This window comes from Cucumis sativus, chromosome 7, assembly GCF_000004075.3.
Source record: "Cucumis sativus cultivar 9930 chromosome 7, Cucumber_9930_V3, whole genome shotgun sequence".
NCBI classification, from domain to species: domain Eukaryota; kingdom Viridiplantae; phylum Streptophyta; class Magnoliopsida; order Cucurbitales; family Cucurbitaceae; genus Cucumis; species Cucumis sativus.
In genome coordinates this window covers 10,973,985-10,993,559 of record NC_026661.2, presented here as the reverse complement: position 1 = coordinate 10,993,559, position 19,575 = coordinate 10,973,985, and the positions used below count along the sequence as shown (strand labels likewise).

Here is a 19,575-nt window from a genome sequence, read left to right as displayed (position 1 = left end):
AGAGAGAAAAAAAATAAAAAAGAATATTTTAGCTTTTCATACAAAATCATTTCATTCCTGTCAAATTTAAATGTCTATTTACAGTAATGGCAGAAACGGAGTTATCCAGATTTCTGCAACTAGAAGAAGCTGAAACTAAACTAAACAAAGAAAGAAAAAAAAAACTAAACTAAAACTAAAACTAAAACTAAAACTAAACTAAACTGTGATTCTGTTAAACCTTAATGGTGAGAGAACGGACACAAACCTTGCTCCTAACGAGGAAGGAGCAAGCAACTCAGTTTGCCAACTACTGCACAGTCAAATTCTCATTCATTACCCGAATTGGTTTGATTAGCTCGTCGGGATCTTCTAACAATAACTCAGAGAGGTAACCTTGACTAAAGGACGTAGTCTGGCTTGTCGAGTCACGACTTTCTTCAATATCTTCATCACTGCCGACATCAAGGCTGATATAATCTGTCAGATCTTCAAGAAAAGGGTCACTTGATTTAACAGGAAGCTGCTTCTCACTCACCACCAATCTAGATCTAGAAACATCCTGATTCGTAGAACCGAAGTAGCGTCCTTGATCATTATTCCTCCCTTCCAATCGCTTCCTTTTCCTTCCTTTAGTTTGTCGTTTAGGATGGTGAAGTTTGCATGTTGATCTATCCGGGCATGTTCCTGTTGCTTCTAACAAGGGGCACACATAACTGTGCTTCTTACGGCACTGAACAATTAGGTTCCAGGTTTCATTAGATTCACAATTTACAGTTACACACGACATATTATTGAGTTAAAAACTTGATATTGTCTTTAAAAATTCAAATGGCGTCTAAAGGAGCAAATTTAGAAGTAAGATAAAAGCATTTCTGAGAAACAGTCAACAAAATATCTTTTGAACTATTTTTCAGCATCCGCCACCGGAAAAAATTATTGGGTCCTCGGTCAGGAAGGGTCACCAGTATCAAGAAGCACACTTGCAAAAATTGAAGATTTTCAGGGAGTTTCGTTTCAGGGAGCAAACAATGTGTTTGACCAGAAAATTTGCAGCATATTTGTTAAGAGTTAAGACTAAATTAAATAAATGTGCAAGTGCTTCATGTTAAGTAGCCAGAAAATAATGTTTGAAAAGTGGAGATTACCTCGTTTCCCAGAGCACAATAGCCCCTAAGGAAAGCCTCGCAAGTAGGAACCTTTGAGTTCACATTTACATGTCTATAAGCACAATTTTTGCTGCTGCATAAACCTGTCAAGAAGTCCTTATAAACCTGGAGTCCTATAAATATTTTTTCTTTTTTTGGAGAAGTTAAAGTTTGAGAAGTACCCTGTAAAAAGTATGAACAATCAGGCATCCTTTCTGGAATCACCTGTGAGGATCAAAAATTGAGATGAAAGGTTATCGACATTTGACCATTAACAAAACTAAAGCTTACGCAAGAAAAGATTCATCAGTTCAATTAGTGAACCTTATGAGTCAATTTGCAGCTTGCGTTAGAACATAAACCATTGAGAAATTTTGTGCAGACTGCAATCTTGGAAGTGTCGTGAATATAAGGGCACTTGCCACCATCTTTGTTACATTTACCAAATCTTGTGAAAAATTGACAGTACATCCGCTTCTTAGCCAGCCGCTGTCTCGCAGTGTGCAAACTCCATCGAATTTTCTCACTTGCCAGTATGCGTGCTCTTCTTTTTGGATTTCGGACCAATTGATTGCCTTTTCCAATCTTAACATACCTACCAGTCATTCAGAGTCAATTACAAGAACGTTAGTAGCACAATTGTCTCGAAACTTTTATGTCTATGAAAATGAAGTACTAAAATCTGCATTTTTGTTTATACAGAAAAAACAAAAATTATAGTGATATTACACAAGTATACTGTTCATCTAATATCCATGCACATACTCGAAACATGCATTAGTTTAAATAAATCACATACTCATCATTGCCAATCACTAGTCTCGCTGGAATATAAAATTTCTTAGCACTCGTTCTTGGTTGGAAAGTAGTAGAACCGGATGCTTGGTCATCTGTAGAACATGAAAAATGAGGAATAGCAATGAAATTAGAGATTGCCAATACCTACTAAACCTGTGAATGTAAGTAATAAATATACTGGATCGCTCATTGTTAGAATTAGTGGGCTTGGCCCTTTGGATATTTATGGAAAGATTAGGGAAATATTTACCCTAATGTCTAAATCTTTTCCTTTTTTATTCCTTTGTGTATTCTATTTATTCTCCCTTATTGTACCAATTGAATAATTCATAAGAAAATAATAAAAACAACAATATCGTGGTTTTTCTCACAGTACTTGAGTTTCCACGTAAGTCTTGGTTTCCTGTTTATTGCTTTCAATACTCATAAATAGAGACTTGTTATGAGAATATATAGTTCGGTTCTAACATATTTTAAATCCAGTATTGAACTGCTGTAATGTTTTGGTTTCCAATACATCTTCTTTCTTATATTTTAAAAAGTTCAGTGAAGACCACATTGAAAAACAACCAACAAAATAAAGCAGATGGAGCTCCTAATGTCCAGTGACTTAAAATAAAAAAAATTAAAATTAAATAAATTAAAAGAAAAAGGAATCCTTGAAACAAGAAAAGTACAAGGGAAAAAATGTTACAAAAACTAAAGTGAAGAAACTGCACTTCAACAGTTTTCTAACAGAAAAAACAGAAACCAGGCTGCCAAAAGATTCTGAGAAAGACGACAAGTAATGTGCACCACAAAAGCAAATATCAACTAGCTGGGAGGTATGTCATGTAATGTAAATCAAGGTAGAACTAATTTCTCAAATGAATTCTCTGCCTATTCTCAGCTGGAGAATGGCTATTTATTGATGAAGTATGTGGTAGTTACAATCAATTTTGGTAGTTTGGGGTAACTAATCAGTTTTAAACAGCTGATTAGTTTCAACTAACAACAGAATATAACAGACTAACTATCTAACTGTCTTGACAACAAACTAACTATCTTATTACATCATTCCACCCCCCTAGCATAGAAATCATCTGGGGCATAGTACTGTTTTAGGTCTACTACATTAAAAATAGGATGAATGTGTAAGTCTGGTGGTAGTTCTATTTTGTAAGCGTTATCTCTGATCTTCTTTAGGACACAAAATGGTCCTAATTGTCTGTCTTTCAGTTTGTTGTATGTTCCAGTTGGGAATCGGTTTCTTCTAAGGTGAATCATTACTAAATCTCCCTCAGTAAAGGTAGCTTGTCTTCTCTTTCTGTCTGCTGCCTCTTTGTAGAACTGAGTTGATTCTTTTAGGTGACTGTGGACCTCTTCATGTAAGTTCTGAATATTTTCTACCATCTTTTCTGCTTCTGAGCTAGTGTCCATAGTTGCGGGGAGTGATGCTAGGTCAAAGGTTAGCCTTGGTTGTTTCGTGAATACAACCTCAAATGGACATTTGCTGGTTGATCTATTCTTCATATTGTTGAAGGCGAATTCTGCCTGAGCAAGAGCTAAGTCCCACTGCTTTGGTTTGGATCCACTGAGACAGCGTATTAAGTTGCCAAGGGTCCTGTTTGTAACCTCTGTTTGGCCAACTATTTGAGGGTGTGCTGTTGTGCTATATTTCAAGGTTGTGTCAAATTTGTTCCATAATGTCTTCCAGAAATGGCTTAGGAATTTGACATCCCGATCAGAAACAATGGTATTTGGTATTCCATGCAGCCGTACTATCTCTCGAAAGAAGAGATTAGCTATGTAGGTGGCGTCATTTGTCTTTTTGCAGGCTACAAAGTGTGTCATCTTGCTGAATCTGTCAACTACAACCATGACTGAGTCATACTGTCTTTGGGTCTTGGGCAGTCCGAGCACGAAATCAATTGGGAGATCTCCCCAAATGGAAATTGGGGTAGGTAGTGGTGAATATAGGCCTGCGTTTGTACTTGAGCCCTTAGCTCTTTGACATATAGGGCATCTGTTGACAAAATTGTTACAGTCTCTTCTTAGTTGAGGCCAATAGAATCTCTTAGAGATTATTTCGAAGGTTTTGTCTTGCCTGAAATGTCCAGCCAATCCTCCCGAATGAGCTTCTTTTAATAAGGCTTCCCGAAGTGATGTGTGCGGGATACACAACTGATCTCCTTTGAATAGATAACCTTCCATCATGTGAAAATCTTCAGCCTTGATAAAGTTGTTGCATTTAGTCCACATTTGGGAGAAATCAACATCTTCCTTATATAGGTTAGGTAGATGTTTAAATGCCTCGACCTCCATTGATAAGATAGTAAGCAAGGAGCTTTTTCTGGATAGGGCGTCTGCCAACTTGTTATCTTTACCACTTTGGTGCGTGATGACAAAATCAAATCTTTGTAGGAAGGAGATCCATCGAGCATGCATTCGACTGATGCTCTTTTGTGACTGTAGATACTTTAAGGAAAAGTGGTCTGTTAGAAGTACAAATTCTTTGCTTAGGAGGTAATGTTCCCACTGTTTGAGTGCTGGGACAAGGGCATAAAGCTCTTGTTCATATGTGCTCCAGGACTGTCTTGATGTGCTTAGTTTCTCACTGAAATACTCAATAGGGTGGCCTTGCTGTGACAATACAGCTCCAATTCCAGTTCCGCAAGCATCAACAGCCACTTCAAACGGTGATGTGAAACCTGGCAATTGTAGAATAGGGCTGGAAGTTAGTCTTCTTTTAATCTCTTCGAAGCTCTATTGTTGATTTCCGTCCCATTTATAGTTTCCTTTCTTTAGGCAGTCAGTTAAAGGGGCCACTATTGAGCTAAAGTTTATGATGAATCTTCGGTAGAAGGATGCCAAGCCAAGGAAAGCTTGTAGTTCTTTGATTGAAGTTTGTACTGGCCAAGACTGTATGCCTTCTGTCTTTTTTGGTTCCATGCCTACCTTCCCTTCTTTGATTAAGAAGCCGAGAAAGACAATTTCCCTGATGAGGAATGTGCATTTCTTTGGATTGATATACAACTCTGTTTCTGTTAAGACTTGAAACAGTTTCTTCAGATGTTGAATATGGTCCTCACTGTTTTTGTTGTATACGAGGATATCGTCAAAGTAAACCACTATGGACTGGTTTAGGAATGGTTGTAGCACCTGAGATTCATCAACCTCATAAAGGTGTTAGGTGCGTTGGATAAGCCAAAAGGCATAACCAACCATTCGAACAGCCTTCATTTGTCTTGAAGGTTGTCTTCCATTCGTCCCCTGGTCTGATCCTTATTTGGTGATAGCCGCTTTTTAGATCAATCTTTGAAAAGATAGCAGCCTTGCCTAGCTGATCCAGCAGGTCTCCAATTCGAGGAATGGGGAACCGATACCTCACAGTAATTCGGTTGATAGCTCTGCTGTCTACACACATTCTCCAGCTTCCATCCTTCTTAGGTGTGAGTAGTGCAGGCACGGCGCATGAGCTAAGGCTTGGCTTGATATGACCCTTTCTCAGCAAGTCTTCTATGTGATCATGCAGGATTTTATACTCTTCTGGGCTCATCCTGTAGTGTGCTAAGTTAGGAAGTGATGCTCCTAGGATGAGGTCAATCTGATGCTGGATGTCACGAATCGGTGGTAGACCTTGTGGCTCGTTCTTCAGGTGGGGGAACTCCGCGAACAAGCTCTCCAATCTAGGGTCGGTAATCTCACATTCTTTCTCCTGGGGTTTGTCAGCCACTACAAGCCCCAATAGATCTTGCTCCCTTTCTCTCAACATCTTCTTCTCTCCTACTGTGATGAACAGCTGGCCTTTTTTCTTCTGTCTTAGGCCTTCAGTATTTTTCTTTGTTAATGGGAGTAGAATTACTTTGCTTTCCATCCACTGGAACTCATTGGTATTTTCTCTCCCCCTATGTAGGGTTCGAGTGTCATGTTGCCACGGTCTGCCTAGGAGTAAATGGCACACGTCCATATCCACTGGAACTCATTGGTATTTTCTCTCCCCCTATGTAGGGTTCGAGTGTCATGTTGCCACGGTCTGCCTAGGAGTAAATGGCACACGTCCATTTCTATCACATCACACAATCTGGTCTTTGTAGTTACTTTTGATGGAAAGGGGTAATGTGCAAATTTCGTTAATCATGGTTTGTCCTCCCTTCTTCACCCATCCTATTTTATAAGGATCAGGGTGAGGATCTGTCTTTAGGACAAGGACGGCCATGATCTTTCCTGCTACAAAGTTCTTACTGCTCCCACTATCAATTATGATATCACACACCTTGCCGTTGATGGTGCATCTCGTCTTGAATAGGCTGCGGCGCTGGGGGCCGTTTCCTCTTTGGGGGCAATGAGAACTCTTTGAATAACACAAGAGATCCGTTCTCCATCGTCCGCTTCAATCAGCTATGTCTCTTCTTCTTCTTCTCTTTCTTCTTCAGTCGTACCATTGCCTTCCTCCTCTACTAACGCTATGGTCCTCCTTTGGGAGCAGTTGTTGGATAAGTGGTCGGGCTCACCACACCGAAAGCTCCCCAAGGATGGGCGAGCGTAGTTGTTTTGGCTCTTTTCCTTAATTGCTTCGACTTTCTTTTTGTTTGTCTCTTGGGCATCAACTTCCTTACTCTTCTCTGCAGCTGGTGTTGCCGGTTGTTCATCTGTCTTCCTGCTGTAAGATTGTCTTTTGGAGATATTTGTTTCCTATGTGCCCCTCCTATTGGAACTCTTCAGGCGTACCGTCATCATTTCCTCTACAGTCTCTGCGAGGGAAATGGCTTCCGACAGGAAACGAAAGGGCTGCAGCTTCACCTTTTCCTTGATATCGAATCATAGCCCACCAACGAACCTTGCAATCTAATGCTGCTCATTCTCACTCAGATTGGTTCTTGCGCTTAGTCTGTGGAATTCTTCAATGTACTCAGCTATGGTTCGGCTCCCTTGGTGGCAATTCTAGTACTGGTTGTACAACGTTTGCTCGTAGTTCGAGGATAGGAAACGCGCCTTCAAAAGTTCCTTCATTTTCTCCCATGATTGTATAGGTGGTTTGCCAAATCTTTGTCTATTTATCTCTGGTTGGTCCCACCATGCAGAGGCTCCTTTCAATTTCAGGGCCACCAAGTGTACTTTCTTTTTATCCAGAGTGTCCATATAATTGAAGAACTTCTCGGTATTTTTAATCCAATCCAAGAAGGATTCAATGTCTCGTTTACCGTTATAGGTCGGGAGGTCAATCTTCATCTTGTAGTCGTGATGGACTTCCCTTTGTGCCTCCTATCCTTTGTAGCCTTGAGCCATTCAAAACTCTCCATTGTCGTTACAAATATTTCCTTGTTCGTCACCATTGGAAGAGTCATAATCTTGCGCATTCTGCTAGTCTTCGTCGTCTTCTTGGTTGTCTTCGTCGGCATGCCGTAGCGGAATGTCCATCGGTCTCCTTCTTTGATTAGGCCAGTTTCTGAAGTTCCTTCGAGCTCACCGGCCTCCTCTATTTCCTGCGTTTCAGTCATAGTCTTCGATCCTTGTCGGTGCCGGTAGTCTGTCCATTCAAAGTTAGAGAGTCCAAGCTGTCCATTACTCTATTCATCTTATTGTGTAAATCTCCCAAGGAGTCTTCGACGGCCAGCAAGCGTACCGTGGATGTCCTTGGAGAGAAGGTGGCGATCTCCTCCACCTCTTCTTGCTCGCAGTTATTCCCTGCGGCAGGGATTCCTACTCTCCGGCCAGCCATCCGTCCGAGGATCGGGGCTGCTCTGATACCACTTGATGTAAATCAAGGTAGAACTAATTTCTCAAATGAATTCTCTGCCTATTCTCAGCTGGAGAATGGCTATTTATTGATGAATTGTATGTGGTAGTTACAATCAGTTTTGGTAGTTTGGGGTATAACTAATCAGTTTTAAACAGCTGATTAGTTTCAACTAACAACAAAATATAACAGCTGATTAGTTTGGGGTATAACTAATCAGTCTATCTAACTGTCTTGACAACAAACTATCTTATTTCATCATCATGAATATAATTTTAAAATGTTCTTGTTTTTTCAAACCCCATCACTTCATTAAAGGAAATACAGATCATTTGGCATGCTAGAAAAATTAAAACACAATCTCATAGAAATTGTATCCAACAGACTTACAAGAAAATTGACTTCCACCCAGAGTGTCAGAGGAAACAGATGGATCCCAGTTACGTTCTCTTTTCTTCCTATCTGCATCAGCAACTGCCCTTGTAGCTTCCTATATTAAAGAAGAAAAACAAACTATTTTCTAAAAAAAATGTTATAAACAAAAAGGTCAAAGGTCATTCTTGCCTCTACCAGTGCCCGTAAGAAAGAATAAAACAGTAGGAGACTAAAAGGAAGAAAAAATTGCAGCCTATGAATATATTATTAACCAACTTCCAACAAACCTCGTTAGCTTTCTTTGAGTGCTTTTCAATGGATTTTGACCACTTTAAACTAGATCTGCCAACACTTAGTACCTTGGATTTTCGAAGTGAAAATCCATGTTTTGATCTTTTATAAACTGTGTTCCTGTTCCTCAATAGCAACAATTTTCTGGTGGAAAAAAAACGCTGGAATTACCACTTGTTGAACCTAACAGCCCCCTTATGTTGAAAAATGAAACAAGCACGAATAAGATTAGAAATAGTTCAAGCACAACATACCTGACTATAGTCGAACTGTTTCTCTGAGTAGAAGCATTTAGTTTGAACATCTTCCAATATGTTCTTTTCCAAGGAAAAAGTCGAGGAGCCATCTTGTGATTCTGCAAATTACCAGCACCATTTCCTGCAGCAACTGAACTGCAAAGTGTCCATACCAAAGAGGATTTTGACGGCCCATGTGTTTCCAATAAAGCTGTAAAGAAAATCCATATTCAGTTTTATTATTGACTACATTTCATCCTAAAGCAATGATGAGTGCCAAGACGACTAGGTCCTCACCTACCCCAAATGCACAGAAGAAAATTAAAGATAGAAAGAAACAATGGTTATTAGAGATACAAAACATATTTGGGATGAAACACCAAACAAGACAAATCAATTGAATGACTTGTAAGAACAAAAGTCAGCAATGATTTAATACAGATCTCGTAAATGAAAGACAAAAATTTAAGATATCTCCTATCATTATCATAATTTTTTTTTATTATGGAGGTGAACTCAGAGAGTATACAACAACAATGGAAAAGGAAATACGTGAAAAAAAAAACTAGATCTCAAACGTTTTCAGACCCATTATGTAAAAGCTAAAAATCCAGAAAAGTATCCATTGTGATTATTCGATTTTTAACACCTAGATACATGAATCAACAGTTTATTTTCTAACCAATAAAAGAAAGGAACGCCATAAATATGTTCTTTTTTTCACCCCAAAACAAAAAAGTGCTACACGTTCAAATATAAAAATTCCCAATGAGTGAAATGGAAAAGGAGAAACTTACAAACCTTCTATCGAAGGACAGGAAAATTTAACAATATCCGGTACTTAAGGCTAAAGCTATTGCTAATTAACTATATAATTAATCGGATTAAGAGATTGAACAGTGTAGAGAAAGATACACAGTACTGCAAGCACTAAAAAGTGTGTCCCTGGAGGCAGACACAAGGGATAAAAAAATGCGAAAGTCCTGTAAAACTGCCTCCTCTATGATGTATGCTCATGGTATTCATTACAGGACAGTGAAATAAAATATTAAAAATTTAGAATCTAAATGAAATTGTTCATAATATACTGTTCCAATGGAAACATTTCCAGGGCAACGCAATAAAGCTCTTATTTAGCTATAATACCTTTAAATTGTCGCCTCTTATTAAAATTTCTAGCGTCTCCATCTCCATAAGAGCTTTGGGCTCCTGGCTTTGAAATATCTTCAGTGGGCAGTAAAGTCTGCTTCGTCTGACATTCTGATGGGGCCCTGATTAGCTGATTCTTTTTCCTCTTGTAATAACCATCAGAGCCCAAGGAACAAGTCGTCTCGCTGTTTTTAGTTGATAAATCACAGGGATTTGAAGTTGCAACCAACTGATTTGACTTGCGCTTCACATACACCATCTTTTTTAAAACTAAAGAAACAGAATTTGTGTTTTTCATTTCAGCCAGATTTTCTTTCTTATCAGCTGTAACAACCTGACTTTTAGGAGCTGGCAAAATCTTCAGTGAATCCCCAACCGACTTTGACAAATCACTAACATGTTTAGACTTCATGAGATTTGATTCAGTTTCATGGCAAGGAGATGGGGCACAATCTCCCACAGGAACAGAATAATTGGGCGACTCAGACCCACTAGATAGTCGGGGAGGATAGGTCTTATAAACATTAGCATCAGTTCCCCTTGCTTTAGAATGGAAACAAGAGTTAGTGACCTCAACCTTGTTGTTAGACTTTACGCCAGGCCAGCAATCATGTTGATCTAATGAGCTTGAACTCAAATCATGAGAGCCCAAAACTCGTGCACCAACTGGAGAAGGCTTTCGAACTAGGCTGTTACCTTTACGAATGTATGAAGTACTCTGAAGCATTCCACCTCCTCCATGTAACTGCCCTTGGGGAGGAATAGAGCTCAAAGAAGGCTTATTTCCAAGAGCCGGAGACGGAGAATTTACATTTCGATGCCAACTTCTGGGTTTTTTACTATAGGCTGCAGATGTTAAATTTTTTGAAGCAGGGTATGTGGAAAAGGATTTAGCAGGAAAAGCCTGAGATTTGTAATAACTCATTTTCTGTTCTTTTTTGCATGAGTTGGAAGAATTATTGTCAGCTTGAAGTCCATTTTTTAATGCTTCCAAAGCCTGTGGTAATATATTGCCGGTGGACAAAATATTTACAGAATTGGTACAACCTAATTTTCTATGAACAGCCAAAGGCTGTGAAAACGGAGTGTCAGTGGATGCCTTTAATTCATTTTCAACATTAGATTTCTTCTTCACTTTTTCATCATCTGCACAATCCATTTTGGAATCAGTATGGCTGAATGATGCTTCACAACTTAATTTATGCATCTCTGGAACATTAGATGCTTCTGAAGAACCCAAATGACCTCGTGTATCAAACATGCTGCCCTTAATTTCCCTGTCAGAATTGGCAGCAGGGTATCCCTTCTCATCAAAAGAGATTTCAATATGATGCAAATTATCCTGGCCAACATTACTAGATGATTTGACTGATTCAGGATTTGGACGATCTAAGGTTTGAGAGGATGGAACTTCTGAAGGACTGTCCCACTGTTCAGTCTTATTACAAATTGTAGATTGTCCTTCGGCAGCATGAATGTTTAGTTCTTTTCTTCTGTCAGTGACTACATCCATATCATCACTTTGATTTGTTGCCATTAAGGTAGCACCAGTCACTCCTTGTTCATATCCCAGTGAGGGAGAAAGTGACTGACACTTTGAAACAGTTGAGACCTGGATTGAACAAGGGTTTTTTTCCAGCTGCTCATATTTCAAGAGACACTCTAGGGGGTTTCTTTCTATATTGACCTCTATGGCAGTTTCTTTTGTCGGTATATCATCGAGAACCATGCTCATCCCCTTTAAACAATCTGTAGAAACAGTACTAGCTGTGAAAAAAGCATCCACAGTGGATACTGCAACCTTCTTTCCTTCCATTAATTCACCATTAGAGTTTAGCTGATCACTTAAACTAGAAATGAATGTAATTGCAGCCCCATCATTAATTTCACCACTGGGACAAGACAAAACAGGACTATCAATGCATATTTTTTGTTTTTTTCGAGTCTTTAATGATACCTCAGTTCCTGTATTATCAACGTCAAACCCCATCAATAATTTATTTTTTGGCAACTTACCTAATGAAGTGTAATCAAGATTTGCACCCTCTCCAAAGGTGGTAGGATTTTCCCACATCAACTTACTTCCAAGACCTGAAATATCCTGCTCTGAAGGCCAATGACCTTCAGAATTGAAACTTTCACATAAATTCTCAGAATTAATCTCTTGATCGATGTCATTGGGACCTGCAAAATCCAGTTCACTCACCTTAGACAACAATTTCTCACCTTCTCCACTTAGTGTTGGATCCTTAACTTTGGAAGAACATTCTTCTAAACTAAAACCTAATGAAACAGAACTACTACCCACACATTCCTGTACTCTCGAAATACCAACTCTCTCACAGTTAAAAACCTCACCCCCTAGTATATTAGTACACTGATGACAATCATTTGAATTCCGTTTAATATGTTGGTCACTGTTATCAACTTCCAAATTTAAGGAATCAACCTGTATCTCAGATGCTTCTGGATTTACACCCACCAAAGGATTTTTAATTGTAACTTTTCCTGCAGATACCCCTACGACATCAGTCTCAAGTGGTCTAGTCACCTTATTTGTATAAAGCCGCTTGCAAATTCCATCAACATCAAAAGTTTCAGAAAGTGGAGTATTATCTTCAAACTGAGTTACTCCATTGTCAAAATCCATGGGAGTATCTATCCTAACAGTCAAATTATTTTCATTTACAAGATCATCAAGTAGATTAGGATCATTAGGACTCAATGATCCAGACTGACTGCCTCCCAGAAAAACCATTGTAGTTTTAGACCCTGATACATTTTCAAACGATGAATCTTCAATCCCCTTACTGATTCCAAAATCAAGCTTGTTATGTCCATTTTGTAATAGAAGATTCTTACTAGAATTTAAAAGAGGTGGTATGGCAATGAAAGAACTGTTTGTCTCAAGATGATCACTAGTTCCCCTTCCCTCTTTTGTCAACGAATTCAATGGAGATCCTAACCTATTTTTATTACTCTTATCTGCAGGTACACATTCCATTCCCATGACTGTATTGGCTTGACATTTTTTTGATGCTACAGGGAGGACAGATTGATCCCCTTTTCTATTATCTAGTGATCCTGACATATCAGGCTGAAAAGCCTTCGATACAAAACCACGGTCTGAGTTCTTTCCAGATGTGGAGATCTTGTTTTCTGAAACTTCTAAATCCTTACCAGACCCAGTAACATCTGGGGGAATATTTGTCAAACTGCCTACTTTAACTGGTGGATCATCAGCACCTTTTCTAGTCTGTAAACCCAGTTGGGAACTTGCTACCTTCTTTACCACTTTCCTCACAACTTTTTTCTTCTTCATGGTCCTTACCATAGCTGCTTTTCCTGAAACATTCTTCCCTTCTACATCTGACACCTTTCCTTGTGAAGGCCTCTCAACGTTTGTTTTTCTAAGTGAATAACTGCCCTTAACTGAAGAAGCATCAGTCAAATTATTAGATCCATTACCAACCAACGGACCTGTAGCCTTCTCTTCTAAATCCTTCAGCTCATTTTTAATGTCTGGGGGACAAGTGACAAGATTTGTAACATCATTTGCCCCAGAATCAACCTTGTTCTGTCCAGTTAAATGTGAGTTAGTAGAGTCAGTTTTCTCATTTACATGCCTTGTTTCCACATCTGAAATAGGAGTAGACTGTGTTGGTGCCACAATTGCCTTGGCCACCAACGAATTGGATTTAAAAGAAACATCAAGCTCCATGGGACTTCCCTCTCTCTTCTTCCCTGAATCCATTCTGTAACATAGAGATCTAACCTGACTTTTGCCTCTGAGGAAACTGCTCTTCTCATCAAAATATTCAGAATCACGTAATTGCTCACTCTCTCTGTTACTGTGACAAGGATTTGCCATTTGAATTCTAAGAAAAGCACTCTTTTTCTGTACTTGCTTCCGAGGAGTGGATGTGTACTCATTATAACCTTCCATACCACCCTTATTGTCATAGTAATATTTCCCTAATTCTGCATTAGAATGCCCGTGCTTTCCAGATATATTTCGAAAATCAGTACGGTCACCATGTCTATCATTACTTCCATCTAAGTACGAATTGTGCATGTTCCTAAAGGTCTGTTTGCTATGAACCCATCTCTGATTTTTCCCCACCACATTACCATTCCTACGACTCCTAAAAGATTCCTTTTCATAATTCGAGCCATACCGGTGTTTATCAAAACTTCCTGAAGTAAATTTATCTCTAGACAATGGACTCCGCGAGGCTCCACATTCCATAAAGGAAATATTGGAATCTTCTTTATGGTGATCATGGTGACAATAGTTCTCCTCGCCGCGTCCACGTAGCACCTCTTCTCTTGGATTTGGCTGATAACTATCATCGTAATCCGCTCCCCGCCTAGAACAATTACCTGAATTATACCTAAACATATCGGGTGGCGGATACGGGATGCCAGATCTGTGATCAATTTCTCGGTGACCCATTCCATGTTCAAAATCAATAGGAGAATGCGGTAATGGTGGTCGATTATCCACCGTGACTCTGGATGGATCCGAAACATCAAACCGACTGTCATGATACGGATGGTTGAGATCAACAAAATCACGATGAAAGCCTCCGTCGAAAGAGATCCGACCGGAAAGCGGAGGGGAACGCTGAAATTCACGACGACGGGGCGGAGATCGGAATGGGTCGTCGTTAATTGGAAGATGGTTGTCAACAACAAAATGGGGTTGAGAGGGATTATAAGCAAGGGGAGGTTGGGGTGATGGGGGTGGATGAATGGGATGATGACGGTAGGACGACGGCGGCGGTGGGGGGAGTGGGAAATCAAGGGGTTGATCGGGATGATTATGAAGAAGGTGGTGGTGATTGGGAGGGAAGGGGAAACTGGGATCTTCGGGGAAAAAAGGGTGAGGAGGAAGAGAGGCCGAGGGAGGAGGAGGAGGAGGAGGAGGAGAGATGTACCTGGATTGATCCCGTTGATGGTAAAGAAATTGAGGTAAATCCATGGCGAAGATCAGATATGGCTGAGCGGCCACTGTTGATGGATTTGTTTGGATGTTATGGCGCTACACCGGCCATAGACGCATATTCGATGAATTGAGATTTAATTTGAGAGATCGTATCCCAATCTTGAGGATGAAAAACGATAAACTGTGTTGTTTTGGTGTCTACTCTCAAACTTTCACATATGGAACTATTATTTGTTAATAACCAATATTTCCCTTCTCTTTTCCGGAAGCTATGTATCTTCTTCCTTTCTTTTATTTAATACTTACTACTCTCAGTTTCAACACTACCGGCGCGGCTTTATTCTATTTCACCAGAATCAAAGTAATTGAAGGAAAGTGTATCCTAATACTAAATACAGTCCATGATGTAATAGAATCCAAAATTTTACTACCGTTCATAAATATTTTATTTTATTTTTCTATTTTTAAAAATGTCTTTAAGTTTATTGTATAAAGTATTATTTATTAAAAGATAAATGTTTTCTATCCTAACAACTAATAAAAAAGAAAATAATGGTAAGAATGTTAAATTTTATGTATTTGAAAGTAAATTTGAGAATGTTAAAGTTTAGTTTTGATCGGTTTTCTAAAGAAGAAAAATGGCCTTTAATTAAATACTAGATTTCTTAAATGAAACTTTTTAAAAATACCACTACATTGGCAAAATTTTAGAATCAAAATTATAAATAGATTCTAAGCATGTTTTTTAAAGATAAGATACGAGAACCATCGGAGACTTTCCTATCCTCTGGGATGAGGATGAGATTGGTTTGTGGGAAGCAATTGGGATGAGAAAAGACTTAAAAGATATTTGTGAGAAACTCTTTTTGCATAGAGAAAAAGCTTTTGTTTTTTTCTTAATGAATTTCGTTGAAGAAAACTGTTTTCTTCTAGATATTTATAGCTCTATTTCCTTCTTGGAATAGGAAAAGGAGTAGGAAATAATTATGAGATTTTTAATATCAAATCTACTAATTAATTAACAATTAATCAATTAGTTAATAATTAATTAAATTATATTTAATTAATATTTCATTCAAATCTTATTTGAATAATTATCTGTCCGATATCTTATACATTTATATTAATATAATTAACTAAATCATATTTAATTAATATATCTGCAATATCATTTTATGAATTTAATTAAATAAAACTAAATTATTAATTAATTATTAATCATATTTAATTAACTTCAATTAAATTTGAATCATATTCAAATATAAGTTTCTCTCGTAACCAATAAGTTTAATATGAATTTAATTCACATTAATATTTGAACTTATTCAAATATTTTATCTCTCATAAATTAGTTTTGAATCATATCCAAAATTAAATTTATAATAAAGTTTCACAAACTTTATATTATAATGTATCACTATATATTAAACAAATTCCCTAAGTATATTTGAACATTTCAAATTACAACCAATATAAATAAATTTCATTACCCTTTACGAGCTAGGAAGGGGACCTAATAGACCTACAAATTAGAAGCTACAACGATTTGAGATTAATTGGCTAAACTCATTAACCACATTAATCAATATTCGTTAACTGTGTGTACACTCCACTAAAGACTCACAACTGAACTCTTCTCACTGTAGATATATTTCTGTGTCCACGGATATATATTAATAACAGTAAGTTAGTCCTTCAAGTGTTTGTAACACCAGTTGAGTCAATTTACCATTTTACCCGTGGGTTACCTCTAATCCTTAAATATAAGTGCTCATCTAATGAACAACCTGTTTATGGTCCTACCAATAAACAGAAACCCCTCTCGTGCCATGGAAAGGTTAAGACCCTTTGTTCAAGACCTGGAGACACCATTTAAGGGAACACTCATCTACTTACCATAAAGTAGAGGAAGAAGTGAATTCCATCTTGTGTAATTATGTTTCCAGCTCTCCACTCGGTCTTGTCCCCAAAATGATAAGCTTATTAAGTCGGTGGTCTGGTCACTCTCACCCGTACAAATCAAAGGACAATCTCTCACTAACAGAAGTTCATAACACATTTAGGATTAAGACTAAGTTACCTAAGTCATCCTAGTGAAATAGAAACCTAACTAGTTAACGGAGTTACATCTAGTGGTTACTAATTCGCGGTCCGATCTTATGCAAACTCATTGCATAGGATACCCTCACTCGCATGTCAACTACACGAACGCATTGGATCATTGCGTTTTTATCAAATACAAAGTAAACCGTATCAATAGTGTTACCAGGATAAGGTACTCAGTCTTATCCCTATACTATAGACCCTTTAAGCTGATTTTGAACACCGATCCCTATATGTCTCCACATACTGTTCAAGACTCATTAAACAACTTAGGATGTTAGTTTATTGGATTTGGGTTATTAAGACAAAACTAATAATTTATTCAATAATAATTATTACAATAATAACACTTTATTAATAACGGTCAATGGATTATATTTACAATCTACGAGTTTTAGGACATAAATCTCAGTAGCAAGTTCATAATCGAATGCATGTGGGCTCATTTGATGGGGTTATGATGCATGAGAATTGCAAATGCTTGTGTTTCGGGTGCATGATTTGAAAATTTGGATTTCTGATGTTGTATTTGCGGTGTTGCTTTTGAATTCTTGGGTTTAACTAATTTGTCTAGTTATTTATTTATTTATTAATAACAATAATTTTGATTACAATTTCATTAATATTAATGGTCTAAGTAGGAATATTACACACCATACACAAAATATGACAAATCATGTAATCAGATAGAGTTTACGAAAGTTCTAGTTAAGCAATATTAAAAATGGTCTAATAGGTTTCAAAATAAGCATAACTAAAAAGGTAATGCAAAAGCAAAATTGAGTTACACATAGTTATAGTTATGGTTGTTTTCGTGTAACACACATGCAATGTATTTTAAACCACTTTTATCAAAATATGTCTAAATAAAAGTAAAAATGAGTTTTTATTTAAAACACCTTTTTTAAGTCAATCTAAATAAGTCTTTCGTCTTCCGATTAAATTGACTAAAAATAAACCATGGTGTATATATATATATATATGATACATAGTTGCAATTTCCATTTCATTATCAATATATTAATATTTGTTTATACTAGAGATGACGACATATATGTCATTAATTTTCACCTTAGAAAAATATAACAAAATAAATAAAATCTTCTAAAATGAAGTAAAATTTAATTTTAAACAAATAAGAGAAAATATATATGTTAGAATAATAAATTTTGAGACCAATCACAAATTACCACATCATTTATTAAATTAATAATGAAAAGTGCAAATAATTAAATTCAGGACTAATTAAAATTGATATGTGCCCCAAATTAAAAAATTGAAAACGTTAATTCTAATAATGTCACATGTTTTCATCTTAACCGTTGGATTAAATTAATCATTTTGGTTCAATTAAATATTATTTAGTTGGACTAAGTTTAATTAAGGCAACAAATAAGCTTAATCGAGCCTAAAACTAAATATAATCTAAATACATGTGGTTAATGGGTCTGGTCCATGGACCAACCAGGCTGAAGCCCATAAAACTCATCAGTTAACTCTATAAATACAATAGTTCTCCTAGGTTTAGAGAGAATTATCCCAAAAGCTATAAGACTGCATTGAGTCGAGAGAGAATCAGATGATCGAATTCTAAAAATTGAATCGCATCACAACTAAAAATAATACTTATAAAAAAAGGTGCCGAAGAAAAGAAAATAGAAGAATTAAAAAATGTGTATTTTAAAAAATATTACTATGATTAAATCAAAGAAATGAGTCAAAAAAAAAATTATTCAGAAATACATTTTTATTAATTTTTAAAGATTTGAAGCAGTTGCAAAAGTTGGTGGTTGGAAGTTCGTCAATGGAATTGTCAGAAATGACACCTAATGGTCGATTGACAATGGTCACTAGGGGTGGTGTTTGAAGTTGGTCAATGAATTTTCTAGATTGAATTAGAAAAAGAGAATGTAATTCATTGGCTTGAATAATGTTCACTATTCAATCTCATGGGAAAGAGTAAGACAATCATCGATCAATGGTGAAGACGATCAACGGTCGCTAATTTTAAGAAAATTGATTGATCGTCAATCATCATGACAATCAGTCGTGAATGGTTATGGCTGTTGATCATCGACCATCACTATAATCGCTTGTTAATAGGCATGAGATCGATAGTTAACGATAACGATTGCTTGTTGTCGATCAAGATGTTCACCCATGATAGTAACGTCCAAAGTTGTAGGTTACAAGCGATCAAGACGATTGATAATCGATGATCAAGACGATTCCAAGCTGACGATCAAGATGATCCGGAGCAACGATTAAGACGATCGGTTCTTGTGACCGTCGATCAATTGATTGTGAAGTTGGCTAACAATTGTTGGCAATGATCATTGATAAGATGTTGAAGTGAAAAAAATTTCTAAAACATATGTCATTCGATAATAATTTCTTTTTAAAAAAACATATTTCAAACTCATGAATTTGGAACTTTAATCCCAATGGATAAACACCCTAATTCCAAATCCATGGGCCAAACACCCCTATAAGCCTTAAAAAAACGGTGTTTGGATCAAAAGCACAAACTAACCTCCTCAACCTCGCTCAAGAATGAGAACTATACCAATTTTTTCCATTTGACACGTCGTACTTCATAGCCCATTTCTTTGGAGAGATAACCTAACTCATATCCTAATTCTTGTTTACAAATATTATAAACCCTAAATCAAATCCGATGGAAATATACCATTACGGTTTCCTAAATCAAATCGGATGTAAATATACATACCATTACGGTTTCCTATGACTCCCAATTTCTTATTGATTTTATAATTTTCTTTTTGAGCTAGGCATCAAATGCTTTTTCTATGGGCCAAAAATTGAAAT

At 37.1% G+C, this 19,575-nt stretch overlaps 1 protein-coding gene across 1 annotated transcript; it reads right to left on the bottom strand.

The window, feature by feature from the left end:
* Window positions 1–9: 9 nt before the first annotated feature.
* Window positions 10–14,929, bottom strand: LOC101206853. Its single transcript, XM_004139825.3, has 9 exons — window positions 9,693–14,929; window positions 8,565–8,757; window positions 8,307–8,454; window positions 8,035–8,134; window positions 1,927–2,017; window positions 1,452–1,722; window positions 1,310–1,352; window positions 1,128–1,231; window positions 10–712 (listed from the first exon to the last, which is right to left on the bottom strand). The coding sequence occupies exons 1-9, from the start codon at window positions 14,677–14,679 to the stop codon at window positions 290–292; spliced, it is 6,360 nt and encodes a 2,119-aa protein (XP_004139873.2). The 5' UTR covers window positions 14,680–14,929; the 3' UTR covers window positions 10–289.
* Between the last annotated feature and the right edge of the window lie 4,646 nt (window positions 14,930–19,575).

Bases quoted from the DNA above. Each gene is read 5' to 3' on its own strand.
- LOC101206853 (XM_004139825.3), bottom strand. From the start codon at position 14,679: ATGGATTTACCTCAATTTCTTTACCATCAACGGGATCAATCCAGGTAC. The intron at 1,723-1,926 runs GTATGTGATTTA...AATGACTGGTAG, and splicing joins CTAGTGATTGGCAATGATGA to GTATGTTAAGATTGGAAAAG. The intron at 1,232-1,309 runs GTACTTCTCAAA...ACTTCTTGACAG, and splicing joins TTGTTCATACTTTTTACAGG to GTTTATGCAGCAGCAAAAAT.